At 35.5% G+C, this 24,080-nt stretch overlaps 1 protein-coding gene across 2 annotated transcripts in view; it reads right to left on the bottom strand.

Moving 5' to 3' along the window:
* The window catches only part of LOC121387799 (ficolin-2-like), a 39,949-nt gene that overhangs the window by 14,968 nt on the left and 901 nt on the right, over positions 1-24,080 (bottom strand). For both annotated transcript variants that reach the window (XM_041519004.1, XM_041519005.1), the window contains exons 2-3: positions 21,926-22,065; positions 14,253-14,349 (exon numbers count right to left, since the gene is read on the bottom strand). In XM_041519004.1, the coding sequence (XP_041374938.1) occupies positions 14,253-14,349; positions 21,926-22,027 (199 nt within the window). In that variant the 5' untranslated portion in view covers positions 22,028-22,065. The remainder of the gene's footprint in view (positions 1-14,252; positions 14,350-21,925; positions 22,066-24,080) is intronic.

The following is a 24,080-nucleotide window of genomic DNA, read 5'->3' as shown; positions in this document are numbered from 1 at the left end:
AATACAAAAAGATCTCTGACATTGAGAAGGCAGAAAGACAAGTTCAAAAAGCAGTACAAAAACAAACAACTGTTTCTCCACCCAAGGACTCTGTGAATAAAAACAATCCAACAAAAAAATCGAATTCTACTTCGACTAAACATGGTTCTGATAGCTGTTCAGGCCGACTCAAGAAGGCCGAACAACGTCTCGTCCCAATCAGCAATAGTTATGAAACTTTAGCTGATTTGGAAGATGATGATATGGATATTTCATATCACCAGTCAAAAAAGCCGCCAGCAAAGTCGAAGATAATTCCCATACTTTCCCCCAATGACTAATTCAGTCATTCAGTGGAACTGCCGTGGGCTTAGGCCCAATTTTGATGAATTAAGTCTTTTAATTCAAAAACATAATCCTCTTGCAGTGAGTCTTCAGGAAACGTTCTTGAAGGACACTGATCATATTACCATGAGAGGATTTAACCTCTATCATAAATTTCAAGAAACTGAAAATAGAGCATCTGGGGGTGTTTCCATTCTTGTTAATGAAAACATTCCTCAGAGTTCAGTAACACTGACTACCAATTTACAAGCTGTGGCTGTAAAGGTCACAGCTCATAAAACTATAACTCTGTGTTCAGTTTACTTGCCACCTCGTAATCATTTTAATTTTAATCCGAGGGATCTTCAAGGTCTTCTTGACCAGCTCCCTACTCCTTTCATTGTTATGGGAGATTTTAATGGTCACCACACTTTGTGGGGATGCGAGGATATTAATATTAGAGGTAAACAATTGGAAGACTTAATTCTCAAAAACGACTTACTTTTATTTATTGATAAAAGTCGTACATATTTTCTTCTGCAAGTGGATCTTTCACTTCCATAGATTTAACTCTTTGTAGTCCATCACTTTTTCTTGATTTCTCCTGGAAAGTTGGTTCAGACCGTTGTGGTAGTGACCACTTTCCCATTATTTTGGAGAATGATGGACCACCATCACTTGAAAGGGTTCAAAGGTGGAAGTTGGCGAAGGCAAATTGGGGTCAGTTTCAGCATCTGTGCAGCACTCGTCTGCAACAATTTACCATTACTGATGCTGATGATCCCATGTCTTTGTTCACTTCCATCTTGAAGGACATTGCAGATGAAACTATTCCTAAGACTTCGGCAGTGCCAAAGCGTTTCAATAAACCATGGTTTAATGATACGTGCAAAGATGCATTCAAAGAGCGAAACAGGTTGCTTGAGCGGTTCAAACGTGAACCTACAGCAGACAACCTGGATGCATTTCGTATTGCTAGGGCTAAGGCTCGTAGAGAGATTAGACAGAGTAAGAAAACATCTTGGAGAACTTTTGTCTCTAAGTTGAATTCACAAACATCGGTGAAATCTGTCTGGAATAGGATCCGTAAAATCAAAGGTAAAGAATCCAGTAATACAGTTCATCATTTGTCTGTCAATGACACGGATGTCACGTCTCATCGTGACATTGCCAATGCATTGGCAGACAACTTTTCTCATAATTCATCTTCCGCTTTCAGTACAGATGCTTTTACATCTGTCAGAACTAAAGCTGAAAAGCAGTCCATTAATTTTTCATCTGAAAATGCTGAAGTGTACAACAGGCGTTTCTCTATGGAGGAATTGCAGGATGCTCTTCGTAGAGCCCATGATACTTCAGTAGGACCAGATGAAATTCATTATCAGTTATTAAAACATTTACCTGAATCATCTTTGATGGTTCTTTTGAATATTTTTAATAACATCTGGATTTCTGGAGACTTTCCTTCTGATTGGAGGAAAGCTATTATCATTCCTGTTCCCAAGCCTGGTAAGGATCCAACCAATCCTACTAGTTATCGCCCTATCGCTTTGACAAGTTGCATTTGTAAAACCATGGAAATCATGATCAATCGTCGACTTGTCTGGTATCTTGAATCTCACAAATTGCTTACTAACGTGCAATGTGGGTTCAGATCTAGATGTAGCACGGTTGATCATCTTGTTAGATTTGAAACGTTTTGTAGGGAAGCTTTCATCCATAATCAGCACTTGGTTTCAGTGTTTTTTGATTTGGAGAAGGCTTACGATACCACGTGGAAGTATGGGATTTTAAACGACCTCCATGGCATGGGCCTTAGAGGTCGCCTTCCTGTTTTTATATCTCAATTTTTAAGAGATAGATCTTTTAAAGTCCGGGTGGGGTCGACTTTGTCCGACATTCACCCACAGGAGATGGGTGTACCTCAAGGTAGTATCCTGTCTGTAACTTTATTTTCTGTGAAAATTAACAGCATCACCCAGTGTTTAACACCTGGTGTGGATTGCTCGTTATATGTCGATGATTTTCAGATTTGCTATAGATCGTCCAATATGGGTATCATTGAACATAAGTTGCAGCTTTGTTTGAATAAACTTCATCAATGGGCAACTGACAATGGCTTTCGATTCTCAAAAGCAAAAACGGTTTGTATGCATATCTGCCAGAAAAGAGGTCTCCACTTAGACCCACAGTTGTTTTTGGACAAAAATCCAATTCCAGTTGTGGAGGAGACTAAATTTCTGGGGGTTATATTTGACAGGAAGCTATCTTTTGTGCCCCATCTTAAATATGTTAAAAAGAAGGGCTTAAAAGCTTTGACTATTTTAAAAGTTATTGGTAATACGGAATGGGGAGCAGACCGAAAGGTTATGCTCCGTCTGTATAGATCTCTAGTTAGATCAAAACTTGATAGATGCATTGTGTATGGGTCGGCACGCAAGTCTTACTTGCAGATGCTAGATCCTATACACAATCAGGGACTTAGGCTTTGTCTTGGTGCACTTAGAACATCTCCTGTAGAGAGCTTGTACGTTGATGCACACGAACCTTGTTTGGGTGCTAGACGTGCCAAGCTTTCTCTGCAGTATGCAGCCAAGATTAAATCGTTACCAACACATCCAGCTCATGATGCGGTGTTTGACAACAAATATATGAAGTTGTATGATGCAAGGCTAAATGCTATTCGTACATTTGGTCTTCGCATTAAGCGTATTTGATCTGGCGCATCTGAAGAAAGATCGTACAGATGCTGTTGTTTTTAAACAGTTTTTCATGGAAATTCAAGACAAGTACCGTGATTACATTCCTGTGTATACAGATGGATCACGGGATGGAAATTCTGTGGCTTCTGCTACAGTTTTTCCATCAGACACTATCATTTCCATGAGACTGCCTGACTCAGCATCGATTTTTAGTGCTGAAGTTTGGGCAGTCATTAAAGCCTTGGAAGAAATTAAAGATTCCATAGCATCCAGATCTATTATTTTTACAGACTCACTTTCGTGTCTTCAAGCTTTACGTAATATGAAGCTGGACCATCCCTTAATTGGGATGGTGATACGAAAGTGTGTCTTTTTATCTATTGCCAATAAAGACATTGTATTTTGATGGGTACCCAGCCATGTTGGCATCAGGGGTAATGAGAAGGCAGATTCAGCTGCCAAGTCTGCTTTGGATTTGCCTCAAGCCAGGGTTGGTGTACCTTATACTGATTTTAAATATTGTATCAGCCAATTTATCTTTTCCGCTTGGCAACGTGATTGGGACGGTGAGTTTGCGAACAAGCTTCATGCTATCAAGCCAGTCTTGGGAGAGTGGCAGTCCTCTATACAGTGCAGGAAGGATGAAATAGTCTTGTGTCGTACCCGCATCGGTCACACTTACTTAACCCATTCATTTATCTTGAAGAAAGATCCTCCACCTCAGTGTGAGCACTGCCAGTGTCTTCTGACTGTGCGACACATTTTGGTGGAGTGTAAGCAGTTGTCAGCAACTCGAAAAGATATATTTGGACAAAGAAATGTGATGGAATCATTTCGATTCCATCCAGAACTTTTATTGCAGTTTTTACGAGATACTGAATATTATTCTAAATTTTAATTATATCTATCTGTGATATTTGTACTTTTACACAGTCCTTTACACTGTGTTTTTATTTAATTGTTGAATTTTTATATTGATGATGATCATCACACTTTTCTTGCATTTTACCATAGTTTGACACCCAATAGCCGATGTATTTTTTGTGTTTTAGGAAATAAAATGAAATTTAATTTAGTGCAAATATTAGAACGACGAGAAAAACGTTTAATATACAGCCACTAATATTTTATGTAGACAAATATGTTTGATATGTAATCGTTAGAAAGTCTGTTAGTCGATAACATCTTAAAAATGGCAGCAAACTCAGGAATGTCCCTTTAAATATAGTGAGCTGCTTTGTTAGTAGTATGAACGCTTATTCACTAAATATATCCGTAAGTGTCTTACCTGTGTTTTAAATACATTTAAATATAGTGAGCTGCTTTGTTAGTAGTATGAACGCTTATTCACTAAATATATCAGTAAGTGTCTTACCTGTGTTTTAAATACATTTAAATATAGTGAGCTGCTTTGTTAGTAGTATGAACGCTTATTCACTAAATATATCCGTAACTGTCTTACCTGTGTTTTAAATACATTTAAATATAGTGAGCTGCTTTGTTAGTAGTATGAACGCTTATTCACAAAATATATCCGTCAGTGTCTTACCTGTGTTTTAAATACATTTAAATCCCCAGGCGAATCAGAGTATTTATTTATTGACTATGTACATCGTACTGGGCTGTAACTGTCTTACCTGTGTTTTAAATACATTTAAATCCCCAGGCGAATCAGAGTATTTATTTATTGACTATGTACATCGTACTGGGCTGTAACTGTCTTACCTGTGTTTTAAATACATTTAAATCCCCAGGCGAATCAGAGTATTTATTTATTGACTATGTACATCGTCCTGGCCTGTGACTGTCTTACCTGTGTTTTAAATACATTTAAATCCCCAGGCGAATTAGAGTATTTATTTATTGACTATGTACATCGTACTGGGCTGTAACTGTCTTACCTGTGTTTTAAATACATTTAAATCCCCAGGCGAATCAGAGTATTTATTTATTGACTATGTACATCCTACTGGGCTGTAACGGTCTTACCTGTGTTTTAAATACATTTAAATCCCCAGGCGAATCAGAGTATTTATTTATTGACTATGTACATCCTACTGGGCTGTAACTGTCTTACCTGTGTTTTAAATACATTTAAATCCCCAGGCGAATCAGAGTATTTATTTATTGACTATGTACATCCTACTGGGCTGTAACTGTGTTACCTGTGTTTTAAATACATTTAAATCCCCAGGCGAATCAGAGTATTTATTTATTGACTATGTACATCGTACTGGGCTGTAACTGTCTTACCTGTGTTTTAAATACATTTAAATCCCCAGGCGAATCAGAGTATTTATTTATTGACTATGTACATCGTACTGGGCTGTAACTGTCTTACCTGTGTTTTAAATACATTTAAATCCCCAGGCGAATCAGAGTATTTATTTATTGACTATGTACATCGTCCTGGCCTGTGACTGTCTTACCTGTGTTTTAAATACATTTAAATCCCCATGCGAATTAGAGTATTTATTTATTGACTATGTACATCGTACTGGGCTGTAACTGTCTTACCTGTGTTTTAAATACATTTAAATCCCCAGGCGAATCAGAGTATTTATTTATTGACTATGTACATCCTACTGGGCTGTAACGGTCTTACCTGTGTTTTAAATACATTTAAATCCCCAGGCGAATCAGAGTATTTATTTATTGACTATGTACATCCTACTGGGCTGTAACTGTCTTACCTGTGTTTTAAATACATTTAAATCCCCAGGCGAATCAGAGTATTTATTTATTGACTATGTACATCCTACTGGGCTGTAACTGTGTTACCTGTGTTTTAAATACATTTAAATCCCCAGGCGAATCAGAGTATTTATTTATTGACTATGTACATCGTACTGGGCTGTAACTGTGTTACCTGTGTTTTAAATACATTTAACTCCCCAGGCGAATCAGAGTATTTATTTATTGACTATGTACATCGTACTGGGCTGTAACTGTGTTACCTGTGTTTTAAATACATTTAAATCCCCAGGCGAATCAGAGTATTTATTTATTGACTATGTACATCGTACTGGGCTGTAACTGTCTTACCTGTGTTTTAAATACATTTAAATCCCCAGGCGAATCAGAGTATTTATTTATTGACTATGTACATCGTACTGGGCTGTAACTGTCTTACCTGTGTTTTAAATACATTTAAATCCCCAGGCGAATCAGAGTATTTATTTATTGACTATGTACATCGTACTGGGCTGTAACTGTCTTACCTGTGTTTTAAATACATTTAAATCCCCAGGCGAATCAGAGTATTTATTTATTGACTGTACATCGTACTGGGCTGTAACTGTCTTACCTGTGTTTTAAATACATTTAAATCCCCAGGCGAATCAGAGTATTTATTTATTGACTATGTACATCGTACTGGGCTGTGACTGTGTTACCTGTGTTTTAAATACATTTAAATCCCCAGGCGAATCAGAGTATTTATTTATTGACTATGTACATCGTCCTGGCCTGTGACTGTCTTACCTGTGTTTTAAATACATTTAAATCCCCAGGCGAATCAGAGTATTTATTTATTGACTATGTACATCGTCCTGGCCTGTGACTGTCTTACCTGTGTTTTAAATACATTTAAATCCCCAGGCGAATCAGAGTATTTATTTATTGACTATGTACATCGTACTGGGCTGTAACTGTCTTACCTGTGTTTTAAATACATTTAAATCCCCAGGCGAATCAGAGTATTTATTTATTGACTATGTACATCGTACTGGGCTGTAACTGTCTTACCTGTGTTTTAAATACATTTAAATCCCCAGGCGAATCAGAGTATTTATTTATTGACTATGTACATCGTCCTGGCCTGTGACTGTCTTACCTGTGTTTTAAATACATTTAAATCCCCAGGCGAATCAGAGTATTTATTTATTGACTATGTACATCGTACTGGGCTGTAACTGTCTTACCTGTGTTTTAAATACATTTAAATCCCCAGGCGAATCAGAGTATTTATTTATTGACTATGTACATCGTACTGGGCTGTAACTGTCTTACCTGTGTTTTAAATACATTTAAATCCCCAGGCGAATCAGAGTATTTATTTATTGACTATGTACATCGTACTGGGCTGTAACTGTCTTACCTGTGTTTTAAATACATTTAAATTCCCAGGCGAATCAGAGTATTTATTTATTGACTATGTACATCGTACTGGGCTGTAACTGTCTTACCTGTGTTTTAAATACATTTAAATTCCCAGGCGAATCAGAGTATTTATTTATTGACTATGTACATCGTACTGGGCTGTAACTGTCTTACCTGTGTTTTAAATACATTTAAATTCCCAGGCGAATCAGAGTATTTATTTATTGACTATGTACATCGTACTGGGCTGTAACTGTGTTACCTGTGTTTTAAATACATTTAAATCCCCAGGCGAATCAGAGTATTTATTTATTGACTATGTACATCGTACTGGGCTGTAACTGTGTTACCTGTGTTTTAAATATATTTAAATCCCCAGGCGAATCAGAGTATTTATTTATTGACTATGTATATCGTACTGGGCTGTAACTGTGTTACCTGTGTTTTAAATACATTTAAATCCCCAGGCGAATCAGAGTATTTATTTATTGACTATGTACATCGTCCTGGGCTGTGACTGTCTTACCTGTGTTTTAAATACATTTAAATCCCCAGGCGAATCAGAGTATTTATTTATTGACTATGTACATCGTCCTGGCCTGTGACTGTCTTACCTGTGTTTTAAATACATTTAAATCCCCAGGCGAATTAGAGTATTTATTTATTGACTATGTACATCGTACTGGGCTGTAACTGTCTTACCTGTGTTTTAAATACATTTAAATCCCCAGGCGAATCAGAGTATTTATTTATTGACTATGTACATCATACTGGGCTGTAACTGTCTTACCTGTGTTTTAAATACATTTAAATCCCCAGGCGAACTAGAGTATTTATTTATTGACTATGTACATCGTACTGGGCTGTAACTGTGTTACCTGTGTTTTAAATACATTTAAATCCCCAGGCGAATCAGAGTATTTATTTATTGACTATGTACATCGTACTGGGCTGTAACTGTGTTACCTGTGTTTTAAATACATTTAAATCCCCAGGCGAATCAGAGTATTTATTTATTGACTATGTACATCGTACTGGGCTGTAACTGTCTTACCTGTGTTTTAAATACATTTAAATTCCCAGGCGAATCAGAGTATTTATCTATTGACTATGTACATCGTACTGGGCTGTAACTGTGTTACCTGTGTTTTAAATACATTTAAATCCCCAGACTAATCAGAGTATTTATTTATTGACTATGTACATCGTACTGGGCTGTAACTGTCTTACCTGTGTTTTAAATACATTTAAATCCCCAGGCGAATTAGAGTATTTATTTATTGACTATGTACATCGTACTGGGCTGTAACTGTCTTACCTGTGTTTTAAATACATTTAAATCCCCAGGCGAATTAGAGTATTTATTTATTGACTATGTACATCGTACTGGGCTGTAACTGTCTTACCTGTGTTTTAAATACATTTAAATCCCCAGGCGAATCAGGGTATTTATTTATTGACTATGTACATCGTACTGGGCTGTAACTGTCTTACCTGTGTTTTAAATACATTTAAATCCCCAGGCGAATCAGAGTATTTATTTATTGTCTATGTACATCGTACTGGGCTGTAACTGTCTTACCTGTGTTTTAAATACATTTAAATTCCCAGGCGAATCAGAGTATTTATTTATTGACTATGTACATCGTACTGGGCTGTAACTGTGTTACCTGTGTTTTAAATACATTTAAATCCCCAGGCGAATCAGAGTATTTATTTATTGACTATGTACATCGTACTGGGCTGTAACTGTCTTACCTGTGTTTTAAATACATTTAAATCCCCAGGCGAATGAGAGTATTTATTTATTGACTATGTACATCGTACTGGGCTGTAACTGTCTTACCTGTGTTTTAAATACATTTAAATCCCCAGGCGAATCAGAGTATTTATTTATTGACTATGTACATCGTCCTGGCCTGTGACTGTCTTACCTGTGTTTTAAATACATTTAAATCCCCAGGCGAATCAGAGTATTTATTTATTGACTATGTACATCGTACTGGGCTGTAACTGTCTTACCTGTGTTTTAAATACATTTAAATCCCCAGGCGAATCAGAGTATTTATTTATTGACTATGTACATCGTACTGGGCTGTAACTGTCTTACCTGTGTTTTAAATACATTTAAATCCCCAGGCGAATCAGAGTATTTATTTATTGACTATGTACATCGTACTGGGCTGTAACTGTCTTACCTGTGTTTTAAATACATTTAAATTCCCAGGCGAATCAGAGTATTTATTTATTGACTATGTACATCGTACTGGGCTGTAACTGTCTTACCTGTGTTTTAAATACATTTAAATTCCCAGGCGAATCAGAGTATTTATTTATTGACTATGTACATCGTACTGGGCTGTAACTGTCTTACCTGTGTTTTAAATACATTTAAATTCCCAGGAGAATCAGAGTATTTATTTATTGACTATGTACATCGTACTGGGCTGTAACTGTGTTACCTGTGTTTTAAATACATTTAAATCCCCAGGCGAATCAGAGTATTTATTTATTGACTATGTACATCGTACTGGGCTGTAACTGTGTTACCTGTGTTTTAAATATATTTAAATCCCCAGGCGAATCAGAGTATTTATTTATTGACTATGTACATCGTACTGGGCTGTAACTGTGTTACCTGTGTTTTAAATACATTTAAATCCCCAGGCGAATCAGAGTATTTATTTATTGACTATGTACATCGTCCTGGGCTGTGACTGTCTTACCTGTGTTTTAAATACATTTAAATCCCCAGGCGAATCAGAGTATTTATTTATTGACTATGTACATCGTCCTGGCCTGTGACTGTCTTACCTGTGTTTTAAATACATTTAAATCCCCAGGCGAATTAGAGTATTTATTTATTGACTATGTACATCGTACTGGGCTGTAACTGTCTTACCTGTGTTTTAAATACATTTAAATCCCCAGGCGAATCAGAGTATTTATTTATTGACTATGTACATCATACTGGGCTGTAACTGTCTTACCTGTGTTTTAAATACATTTAAATCCCCAGGCGAATTAGAGTATTTATTTATTGACTATGTACATCGTACTGGGCTGTAACTGTGTTACCTGTGTTTTAAATACATTTAAATCCCCAGGCGAATCAGAGTATTTATTTATTGACTATGTACATCGTACTGGGCTGTAACTGTGTTACCTGTGTTTTAAATACATTTAAATCCCCAGGCGAATCAGAGTATTTATTTATTGACTATGTACATCGTACTGGGCTGTAACTGTCTTACCTGTGTTTTAAATACATTTAAATTCCCAGGCGAATCAGAGTATTTATCTATTGACTATGTACATCGTACTGGGCTGTAACTGTGTTACCTGTGTTTTAAATACATTTAAATCCCCAGACTAATCAGAGTATTTATTTATTGACTATGTACATCGTACTGGGCTGTAACTGTCTTACCTGTGTTTTAAATACATTTAAATCCCCAGGCGAATTAGAGTATTTATTTATTGACTATGTACATCGTACTGGGCTGTAACTGTCTTACCTGTGTTTTAAATACATTTAAATCCCCAGGCGAATTAGAGTATTTATTTATTGACTATGTACATCGTACTGGGCTGTAACTGTCTTACCTGTGTTTTAAATACATTTAAATCCCCAGGCGAATCAGGGTATTTATTTATTGACTATGTACATCGTACTGGGCTGTAACTGTCTTACCTGTGTTTTAAATACATTTAAATCCCCAGGCGAATCAGAGTATTTATTTATTGTCTATGTACATCGTACTGGGCTGTAACTGTCTTACCTGTGTTTTAAATACATTTAAATTCCCAGGCGAATCAGAGTATTTATTTATTGACTATGTACATCGTACTGGGCTGTAACTGTGTTACCTGTGTTTTAAATACATTTAAATCCCCAGGCGAATCAGAGTATTTATTTATTGACTATGTACATCGTACTGGGCTGTAACTGTCTTACCTGTGTTTTAAATACATTTAAATCCCCAGGCGAATGAGAGTATTTATTTATTGACTATGTACATCGTACTGGGCTGTAACTGTCTTACCTGTGTTTTAAATACATTTAAATCCCCAGGCGAATCAGAGTATTTATTTATTGACTATGTACATCGTACTGGGCTGTAACTGTCTTACCTGTGTTTTAAATACATTTAAATCCCCAGGCGAATCAGAGTATTTATTTATTGACTATGTACATCGTACTGGGCTGTAACTGTCTTACCTGTGTTTTAAATACATTTAAATCCCCAGGCGAATCAGAGTATTTATTTATTGACTATGTACATCGTACTGGGCTGTAACTGTCTTACCTGTGTTTTAAATACATTTAAATCCCCAGGCGAATCAGAGTATTTATTTATTGACTATGTACATCGTACTGAGCTGTAACTGTCTTACCTGTGTTTTAAATACATTTAAATCCCCAGGCGAATTAGAGTATTTATTTATTGACTATGTACATCGTACTGGGCTGTAACTGTGTTACGTGTTTTAAATACATTTAAATCCCCAGGCGAATCAGAGTATTTATTTATTGACTATGTACATCGTACTGGGCTGTAACTGTCTTACCTGTGTTTTAAATACATTTAAATCCCCAGGCGAATCAGAGTATTTATTTATTGACTATGTACATCGTACTGGGCTGTAACTGTCTTACCTGTGTTTTAAATACATTTAAATTCCCAGGCGAATCAGAGTATTTATTTATTGACTATGTACATCGTACTGGGCTGTAACTGTGTTACCTGTGTTTTAAATACATTTAAATCCCCAGGCGAATCAGAGTATTTATTTATTGACTATGTACATCGTACTGGGCTGTAACTGTCTTACCTGTGTTTTAAATACATTTAAATCCCCAGGCGAATCAGAGTATTTATTTATTGACTATGTACATCATACTGGGCTGTAACTGTCTTACCTGTGTTTTAAATACATTTAAATCCCCAGGCGAATTAGAGTATTTATTTATTGACTATGTACATCGTACTGGGCTGTAACTGTCTTACCTGTGTTTTAAATACATTTAAATCCCCAGGCGAATCAGAGTATTTATTTATTGACTATGTACATCGTACTGGGCTGTAACTGTCTTACCTGTGTTTTAAATACATTTAAATCCCCAGGCGAATCAGAGTATTTATTTATTAACTATGTACATCGTACTGGGCTGTAACTGTCTTACCTGTGTTTTAAATACATTTAAATTCCCAGGCGAATCAGAGTATTTATTTATTGACTATGTACATCGTACTGGGCTGTAACTGTGTTACCTGTGTTTTAAATACATTTAAATCCCCAGGCGAATCAGAGTATTTATTTATTGACTATGTACATCGTACTGGGCTGTAACTGTCTTACCTGTGTTTTAAATACATTTAAATCCCCAGGCGAATCAGAGTATTTATTTATTGACTATGTACATCATACTGGGCTGTAACTGTCTTACCTGTGTTTTAAATACATTTAAATCCCCAGGCGAATTAGAGTATTTATTTATTGACTATGTACATCGTACTGGGCTGTAACTGTCTTACCTGTGTTTTAAATACATTTAAATCCCCAGGCGAATCAGAGTATTTATTTATTGACTATGTACATCGTACTGGGCTGTAACTGTCTTACCTGTGTTTTAAATACATTTAAATCCCCAGGCGAATCAGAGTATTTATTTATTGACTATGTACATCGTACTGGGCTGTAACTGTCTTACCTGTGTTTTAAATACATTTAAATTCCCAGGCGAATCAGAGTATTTATTTATTGACTATGTACATCGTACTGGGCTGTAACTGTGTTACCTGTGTTTTAAATACATTTAAATCCCCAGGCGAATCAGAGTATTTATTTATTGACTATGTACATCGTACTGGGCTGTAACTGTCTTACCTGTGTTTTAAATACATTTAAATTCCCAGGCGAATCAGAGTATTTATCTATTGACTATGTACATCGTACTGGGCTGTAACTGTCTTACCTGTGTTTTAAATACATTTAAATCCCCAGGCGAATCAGAGTATTTATTTATTGACTATGTACATCGTACTGGGCTGTAACTGTCTTACCTGTGTTTTAAATACATTTAAATTCCCAGGCGAATCAGAGTATTTATTTATTGACTATGTACATCGTACTGGGCTGTAACTGTGTTACCTGTGTTTTAAATACATTTAAATCCCCAGGCGAATCAGAGTATTTATTTATTGACTATGTACATCGTACTGGGCTGTAACTGTCTTACCTGTGTTTTAAATACATTTAAATCCCCAGGCGAATCAGAGTATTTATTTATTGACTATGTACATCGTACTGGGCTGTAACTGTCTTACCTGTGTTTTAAATACATTTAAATCCCCAGGCGAATCAGAGTATTTATTTATTGACTATGTACATCGTACTGGGCTGTATCTGTCTTACCTGTGTTTTAAATACATTTAAATCCCCAGGCGAATTAGAGTATTTATTTATTGACTATGTACATCGTACTGGGCTGTAACTGTCTTACCTGTGTTTTAAATACATTTAAATCCCCAGGTGAATCAGAGTATTTATTTATTGACTATGTACATCGTACTGGGCTGTAACTGTCTTACCTGTGTTTTAAATACATTTAAATCCCCAGGCGAATCAGAGTATTTACTTATTGACTATGTACATCGTACTGGGCTGGACGTGGCGACGTGGTAAAACACTCGCCTGATACGCGATCAGCCGGGGATCGATGGCCCTTCGGAATATTTCTCGTTCCAACCAGTAGACCGCGACTGATATATCAAAGGCCGTGATATGTGCTATCCTGTCTGTGGGATGGTGCACATAAAAAAAAAACTTGCTACTAATGTAAAACGTACCAGGTTTCCTCTCTAAGACAATGTCAACATTAACACCTTTGACATCTAATGATTAAAAAAAATGTGCTCTAGTGGTGTTGTTAAACAAAACAAACTTAAACGTAGATCGTACGTATCATACACACAGTAATAATTATTCCGTCGTGTAAACATTTCATGTGATCAGAGTTCAAATAAACTTTTGTTCGGTTCTTTTTTTAGTGTTTGGTGTTTACGATTTTCACAACAATCTATACTTAGCGATCGATTATGACGATCATGCTGTTGCGACAAAACCCAAGTCAGCACTTACCAAGCCAGAATTCTCTGTCTACGTCACCAAACCCGTATCTGTATTCGTTCCACGTTCTGTAGAAATCTTCAGATCCGTCCATTCTTCTCTGAAACATCTGTAGGTTTATTCAAAACATAAATTAATCATACAAAAATTAAAGGGACATTCCTGAGTTTGTTACGTAGTAAGATGTTTCCGACTAATATAATATTTCTACGATTAAACTTACATATTAAATATAGTTTCTTGTTTAGAATATCATTGCCCGTATATTTAATGTGTTTCTGGTCGTCTTAATATTTGTAAGAAGCCCAAACTGGATTTTGTCTTCAAATAATTTCGTACGTCCCAAAAAATATGTTTTACGAAATAAAATTAAATTTAACCTAGTACAAATATTAGAACGATATAGTATACAGTCACTAATATATTATGCAGAAAAATATATTTGATATGTAATTACAATCGTTAAAAAGTCTCTGTTAATCGATAACATCTTATCAATGGCAGCAAACTCAGGAATGTCCCTTTAATAATAATAAATAAATAAATAAATAAGTAAGTAAAAAGAAACAAAGAGAGAAATAAAAAACAAAACAACACACACATTGAGTGAGACAGAGCCCAATATTATTAGACTTAGAGAACATGTCTGTCATTGTTGGATTCTTCTTGTTTTGGGCTTTTGTTTGCGGTTGGGTTTTTTTGTTGAAAGAGAAAGAGCTATAGATACTACTCACCAGCCAGCCACCGCCGAGTGTGGTTTAGACGTATTCATTATCTACTACTTGATTGATTTCAAAAATATTTTATTGTACAAAGAACAAAAGAATTGGGCACACGTTTGACAACTCACGAGGCACTCTTCTATATTCATACAATATACATGGCGACCTATATTACATAGCTGTAAATATAAACTACATGTATACATTCAATGATAACCAGTGTAAGGAAATGTATTGTATACAAAAGAATGTAAAGGAAAGAAAAATAAATATGATACAAAAGATTACACAAATAGTACATCACGTGCAGTTAAATTCGCTATCACATTTACAAATAATCCTTTTGGTAATTTAAATGATACTTTAGTAATCAAAACGATGAGGGTTTTTTTTTTTTTATATTTGAACATAAGTAAATATTTCTTTATTATTGGCATCGCTTAATGTGCTTCTACCATATAACAGTAACTGTAAATCTATTGGTTGAAAAAGCTGTAAGAAATTACATAGAATCAGTCTCTGTTGTTCATATTGTTTACATTGTAAGAAAAAATGGATATTGTTTTCTAATCTGTATCCACAGTTACATGAAGGGTCTGTGGTAAGTCCACATCTGTACAAATCGGTGTTTAAAGGGCTACATCCATGTCGTAATCTAGTATGCAATATATTTTCTATTCTTTTTCCACAGGAAAAATAATATGGAACTTTATTTACCACTGGTGTTACTGCTTTTTTGAAAGACGATACTGTTTCACACTTTTTAATTGCTGGGCGTAAATTATTCCATAAATCAATTGCTGAATAAATAAATGATGATTTTAATAAGCAGGTTCTATCAAAAGGTGTAGATATGTCCTCCCGATTTCTTAACATATAAGGAACCCTTTCTTCTAATCTTTGTGGAATAGAATTAGTTAAGAAATCGGGAGTCATTCCTTTCATTATTTTAAACATTGTACACAGTTTTAGTTTTTTTCTCCTTTCACTAAGTGTTGTAAGACCGGTTTCAATATATAGCGAATTACGTGAAGCAAATTTAGGCATGCCAGTGATTACCCTTGCAGCTTCTAGTTGTACCTTTTTTAAATTATCTGCGTTTAATTGGGAACAGCCATCCCAGACCTCTGAAGCATATTCTAGGATGGGACGAATGAAAGTACTATATATTCGCATTAGAGTTTGACGATTTAATAACAGTCTGTATTTCCTTAATACTGAGATCATTACCGATGCTCATGTGCATACATTTTGAATATGACTAGATCATTTTGCATCATCTGCTAAAGTTAAACCTAAATGTTTATGCGTTTTTTGATTTGTTTAAAGCTGTGTCACCAAATACAAGACATTGTTCATTAATTAATTTGGTTAGAGAAAACAATAATACATTCGTTTTATTTGGGTTAAAGGAAACTAACCATTTGTTTGACCATTACCGGCCTCGGTGGCGTAGTGGTTAAGTCATCGGACTACAGGCTGGTAGGTACAGGGTTCGCAGCCCGGTACCGGCTCCAACCCAGAGCGAGTTCTTAAGGGCTCAATGGGTAGCTGTAAGGCCACTACACCCTCTTCTCTCTCACTAACCACTAACCAACTAACAACTAACGAACTTTCCTGGACAGACAGCCCAGATAGCTGAGGTGTGTGCCCAGGACAGCGTGCTTGAACCTTAATTGGATATAAGCACGAAAATAAGTTGAAATGAATGTTTGACCATTCATAAAGTTTCAACAAATTAATGTTTAGATCGCGTTCTATAATTTAAATGTCATTTGACGATATTCCAATACTTGTATCATCAGCAAATAGCCTTGTTACACAGTCTAGTTCATCAGCAATATCGTTAACGTAGATCAAAAATAGTAAGGGACCTAAAACGGATCCTTGAGGTACTCCAGCCTTTAGAGTTCCATAATTTGATAACGTTCCATTTATATACACTCTTTAGTCGGGTTGCCAGATGCCAAAATTTGACCTAACCTTGAACTAGGGTACATACAATGTTTTATGGTGGTTTTATGTCATTTAGGGCATCCTGAATCAGAAACTGCATGATGACACTTTGTCATCATTGAGCAAATTTTTTTTACGGCTATTTTAAAAACATCTCCCACAGGCTAAAATATACCGTTTTTTAGTTAGGCCTACTGTCTCATGCTATAATGTCCTATAGGTACAAAGTTATTAAAATACCTCTACCTATTTAGATACCTTATACAAACATTAAGGAATAAATAAAAATATATAGCAACATGTAAGTGGAGTTTACTTGTGGCCACCTTGGTTTTCAAAATGGCCGCCATTGCAAATTTAGTTTTTTCAATACTACCACTCCCAGGCAAAACTAAACTTTGTTTTAAAGTGGTATAAAGGTAGTTAGACATGAGTACATGTTCACTAGATATACAAGAATATTTGTAACCTGTATGTTATATATTAAAACTATTGTAATATAACAATGTTATGTATTGAGTATATGTCCAAGAATCACTTGAAACAGCATCTTTCAAAAGACATGTTTACCAAAAATCACAATCTCTTATAAAATTTGACAAGTAACTATATAAAATCATCTGCATCACATGTATGCTATATAAGGTGAACTTTGTTAAATATGTAAATGCAGTAGCTGTCAAATTTCATTGGCTAATATAACGTTTAGGCGGTCACATTTTGCACATTAAACACAGTACAGATGAAATAACATATTTAATTTAGTGCTTAGAAAGGGAAGTCTTAATCTAAATCTGATCAATATTTTGTAACAAACTTATATGGTTCCTTGCTTTAAATATCATTATATACACATCTTTGTGCTCATTCAGTCTTACTACAGATGGTGTTGAAACCATAGACAAAACACTTTACACTGATTCATGGTTGAATACACTCACGACTATTGTAACTTCTGTTGGAAACAGTTTTGTTAAGAGATACCGTATTTAATATGTTAATGGCAGATTCGTAATCGTCACATCACACACTTTTAAATGTTTATACTACTTTTATATATTAGTAGATTAACGCATTTTTTTGTCAGATTTTATGGGAAAAGGTTTTATTTTGAATGCAAAGTCCTTTTAAAATAATCATAAAATTTTAATGAGCAGCCTTCTTCTTTGAAACATAATTTATACTGTAACATGTGATATGCATGTACGATGCCATTACTGTTCTTCATCAGTGTAGTTTTCATCATGCATAGCTTTTAGGATTATTACAAATTTCTGGTGCCATACATTGTCTAAAAATGGTGTAAGATAAGCCTTGACATGAGCAGGCATTTTAGCAAAGCAGTCACATACCATTACTTCCATAAGCTTTAGTGGAGCACACACCAGTACAATGACTGGGTATGCCATTTATAATTTCGCACCCACAGTCAGATATATTTACATTTCGTGGGTTTCCACATCATGGGTTTAACTTCCTTGATGTGCTCAGTCAATGCAAGATCAGTAGGAAGCAGACTTTTGATTTTGGGAATTTCTCTTTTACTTGTAAATATAGTGTGCTTCAAGTGGTTCATGGACGATAGTATTGTTTCGTCTTGTATAGCAACCCGCTGTTCAGCTGTAATCAGATCATGAAAGTTTACCTCTTGTTCTCCCAGTGCCTCCAGACCAACATCATGCTTCAACATTACTGATATATATGTAGTAGGTGATAGTGTCACATCTTATAACAGCAAGCACTGCAAGGAACTGGAGAGATTTGTCACCAAGACAAAAAAAAAAAAAAATTGCCCACCTTGTGCTGGGGAAAACCCATCAAATTCGGGCAAAAACAGTAGGAATATTCGGGCAGAATGAGCTAGCCTGAAATGTGTCCACCATGTATTTCCATCATTTTTACCACAGTATTAGTCGTAATCTGTTTGGCAGTAATGCAAATATAAATAAACGTTGGTATCCAGATTCGTGCATTTTTATTTAATTCGGACAAACGTCAGCCTGCCCCACCAACAAAATAAACACACATCCTGCTTGTTCAGGTGCTTTAAAACACTAGCTTACCTTAAAATGTTTTACATTTGTAATGACCTTTGATTGCAATTTTGTTTTTAATTTCGTTTGGCCGTTGTAAAACATTATACATGTTTACCTTCGAAATTATTTTAGAGAAAAATAGATATTGAGACACAAAACATTATAATGTCCAGGAATACATGGATTATAGAGATAATCATATTCTAAGCAAGAAAACATAAATAAATTTTAATTTTAATAATGCATTAATAATTTATTTGTCGAAAACGTTTTGAAACGGCTACAAACTGAGGATAGTCCAATCCCTTTAATACAAATATAGACTATTACTCTGGCATAAATGCATGGAAATACTCTTAAAGTATATTATAGACATCAGTTAAAATAAGATCAATATTTAATTTAATAAACTATGCCAAAATATCATGTTCCTTGAAAGGTGTAAATTAGATTAAATTGGGATTTGTATTTTTAAATCTGTTATTTTTAACTTTCTCCTGTGAAAATCCTCCACCCAAAATGTTACCATTTTTATATTGAACAATACAGATTATTAATAGTCTTGCCTATGTAGTGAAAGCATTATAGCATAACGCAATGGGCCTAACAGTATTTTTTTCAGCCTGGGGTGGTGCTTTTAAAATGACCGTCAAATAAATTGCTCAATGATGACAAAGTGTCATCATGCAGTTTCTGAATCAGGACACCCTGAATGGCTTAAAACCATCATAAAACATCGTATGTACCCTAGTTCAAGGTATAGCTCTTATTCTGCCCGACTACTTTGTTTCCTATTAGAAATATAATTATTAATCCATTTTAAGAGATTGCCTCTGATGCCATATTGTTTAAGTTTATAGATTAAACCCCTATGCCACACCCGATCAAAGGCCTTGGACATGTCACAGAAAACTGCACAGACATATTCTTTATTGTCCAGTGATTTACAAATTTTATTATACAATTCAATTAATTGGTACACGGTGCTGTGGTTGGGTCGGTATGCACACTGACACGTATAAAGTAGATTATTGAATGTGAAATAATTATACAGGTGTTTAAACACTATTCTCTCAGATAGTTTTCCAACACAACTTATTAATGATATAGGTCTGTAATTTGTTTTGAACTTCTATCTCCTTTTTTGAAAAGTGGTTTTACGTGGGCAATTTTCCAATTGGTAGGGAATTCTGCTGAGATTAGTGATTTATTAAAGAGCAATTGAAGAGGAATCGAAATGGAATTGGCAATACGTTTTAGTAGTTTATGGCTTATTTCATCTGGGCCACTTGCTTTATTAGGTGCTACTATTTTAATAATGTCTATTATTTCTTCAGTGGTTATTGTCAAGGTTTCCAAAGATTCCCTGCAACGTTGTCCAAAACTCGGAAGTGCAATATTTGCATCATCAACTGATGAAATTGATAGAAAATACTTGTTTAACGTTTCTGCTTTTTCAAACTTCGTATATGATACAGGCACATCTGATGTTGCATCTTTAAGTGGTGGTATAATGGTTTGTGGTATCGATGTTTTTAAAATAAATTTCATATATTGCCAGTACGTGGTTTTATTTTCACTACAAAGTGTTATTAGTTTTTCGTCTAGGGAGTTAGCAAATTCTTCTTAAGCACTTTTTTTTCATGTTATTAACTTTGTTTCTTTGATTTTTGTATTTACGTTCATCCGTTGATCGTTTAGATTTTAGCGCTTTTTTTCGAAGTCTGTCTCTAATTCGTAATTCTTTCCGTAGTTTACTATCAAACCATGGTTTATCGTTGGGTCGAATGGTAACAGTGCGATGCGGTATACTATTTTTAATGTGATTTTTTAATTACAGTTTCAAATGTATCACATGCAATATCAACATTTTCAGAATTTTCAAATATTAATTGCCATGGTTCATTCGTAATTAATGTATTAAATTTTTCGAAATCGCCTTTATTATAAAGCCATATTACTCTTTCATATGCTCTAGCAGTGCATTTAAAATTATTTAATACAATGTATGTTATTTTATGATCGCTAACAATCGCGGATAACGGTATAACGCCACTCTCGTTGATTTCTACTACTTACCAGCCAGCCACCGCCAAATGTGGTTTACATGTATGCATTATCTACTAATTACCATCCAGCCACCACCGAGTGTGGTCATATTATAAATACAGAACACTATTTACCAACCAGCCACCACCGGGTGTAGTCATATCATAAATACAGAATACTACTTACCAACCAGCCACCACCGAGTTAAGTCATATTATAAATACAGAATACTACTTCCCAACGAGACACCACCGAGTGTGGCCATATCATATATACATAATACTAACTTACCCACCAGCCACCACCGAGTGTAGTCATATCATATATACAAAATACTACTTCCCAACGAGACACCACCGAGTGTGGCCATATCATATATACAGAATACTAACTTGCCAACCAGCCACCACCGAGTGTAGTCATATCATATATACAAAATACTACTTCCCAACGAGACACCACCGAGTGTGGCCATATCATATATACAGAATACTAACTTGCCAACCAGCCACCACCGAGTGTGGTCATATCATATATACAGAATACTACTTACCAACCATCCATCACCGAGTGTGGTCATATCATATATTATATACAGAATACTACTTACCAACCAGCCACCGCCGAGTGTGGTCATATCATAAATACAGAATACTACTTACCAACCAGCCACCACCGAGTGTGGTCATATCATAAATACAGAACACTACTTACCGGCAAGCCACCACCGAGTGTGGTCATATCATAAATACAGAATACTACTTACCAGCCAGCCACCACCGAGTGAGGTCATATCATAAATACAGAATACTACTTACCATCCAGCCATCACCGAGTATAGTTATATCTTAAATACAGAATACTACTTACCAACCAGCCACCACCGAGTGTGGTCATATCATAAATACAGAATACTACTTACCAACCAGCCACCACCGAGTGTTGTCATATCGCAAAACACGGACACGTTGTTCACTTCCGGTGCTGTCAGCGTGTACACTCCAGTACAGGGGTGGCTCGCCATGACGTCATCACAGTTGTGCGTCACGTTGAGGGCAACACCTATCGAAGATATGCATTATACAATTGTTGGACGATTCAGTGGATTATTTTACGAAAAGTATGGTATGTCTTTAAAATAATAATAATAATAATAATAGTAGTAGTAGTAGTAATAGTAGTAGTAGTAGTAGTAGTAGTAGTAGTAGTAGTAGTAGTAGTAGTAGTAGTAGTATACAGGTAACTGATCAATAATAAAAAAGCAACAGTGTTCTCTGTATTATAAATATGGAGTTATGTAAATATTTGTCTTTATGTGTGTCTGCCTCTGTTTTGTGTTTCATTATATACGGTATACGTGTGTGTGTGTGTGTGTGTGTGTGTGTGTGTGTGTGTGTGTGTGTGTGTGTGTGTGTATAGATATAGATATATATATATATATATATATATAGAGAGAGAGAGAGAGAGAGAGAGAGAGAGAGAGAGAGAGAGAGAGAGAGAGAGAGAGAGAGAGAGAGAGAGAGAGAGAGAGAGAGAGAGAGAGAGAGAGAGAGAGAGGTTATTACCAGTGTTTTTCGGTATCGTCAATATCATATAGTAGGAATAAATATTGTATAATGCTCGCCAGAGGCTACCATAATACATTATTTGTATTCCTAATATATGATATTGACGATAGCGAAATACACGAGGGTAATAATCTCTTTATCATATAAGCTCAAGCTTAATACAACGTGTTTTTGTAAACTGTACACGCAACTTTAATTCCAGTCCACCATTACTAGATATTCAAATGACGTAAGAATTTGTGGCGCGGTGTATTTTTGAATGGAAATGACGTCAAACTCGAATGACGTCATTTTGGATGTCCTTACATCAAAATAAAGTTCTGCCTAACATTTTTTGTTTTCTGAACGCTGGACAACTTTCAGTGTCAAATTGCCATTGAAATGTTTTATTGGATGACTATGAATGCATACGTCAATCATGGAGTGTCACCTAAATACGTTTGCTTAAATGTTAATAACCCTAGTGCCGAGACCTCGACTAATTTACATCTAATTTGCAAAGTTATCAAATTCTTAAAAGTATGTGATCTGAAAAATATCACATACTTTGATTACACTGAAAATGTAAGATATTATATGATATATATATATATATATATATATATATATATATATATATATATCGTTAAAAGTGTATGTTTGTCTCTACATGACAGGCTTGTTTCGTGAGAGAGTTGAATTGCTCTCACTCATCATATGTAGGTTTAATTACACCGTCAACGGAAAGCTGATGACGTAATGGACTGTATGACGTCGAGGTTACGTCACTATGCAGGTCTATAGGTGATGTGTGGTATGCGCACAGAAGGTATTTGCGTCTGTGTCGACATGCTGTTACGAGTTCATTCTTGGAGTTTAGTGTGCTGGTTTCAGGTTTATACATTATGAACAGTGTTTCCTTCAGGCAGAGGTTACATCTTTTGCTCGCTGGAGAGTATGGCTTTGCTTTGGATAAAATTTTCCACTTAATGGTGTATGGGGTGAATCTATCCTTCAGTGTCCAAATGTACTGACTTAGCGCTGTTGCGTTCTTCTGTGTTGCGTTTTGAAAACTGCTCGTGTGCGCGGTATATCTCGTCTTAAATGTGTTCTCGGTCAAACCAACTTGAGGTTAAATGCTTGCAGAAAGGAGTAATATACCAAGCTACCGTTAATACACTCGATGACAACAAGCAAGAAACACGCGTTCCCGGAGATATGCCAAATATACGATATTGATGATACAGAAACACACGAGTGTAATAATCACTTTATCACATAGTATCAAGGTTAGTATTACGTCTCTTTGTTACTGAAATGGAAGTCCAGTTAGGCATTATCCGATATTCAAATGACGTAAGAATATGTGACACGGAGTCTCTTTAGATGGCATTAAGGACAATATTGGAATGACGACATTTTACATATACATGTACCTACATATCAACAGATAGTGCATGGCACTCTTTCTTTCATTACATTGGACAACTTTGAATGCAAATAAATCCGTAATTGTGTAGCGTCGGCGTA

The sequence above is a fragment of the Gigantopelta aegis genome, chromosome 13 (genome assembly GCF_016097555.1).
Source record: "Gigantopelta aegis isolate Gae_Host chromosome 13, Gae_host_genome, whole genome shotgun sequence".
NCBI classification, from domain to species: Eukaryota; Metazoa; Mollusca; class Gastropoda; order Neomphalida; family Peltospiridae; genus Gigantopelta; species Gigantopelta aegis.
The sequence above is the reverse complement of the archived record's forward strand: the minus strand, read 5'-3'. Positions and strand labels throughout refer to the sequence as shown.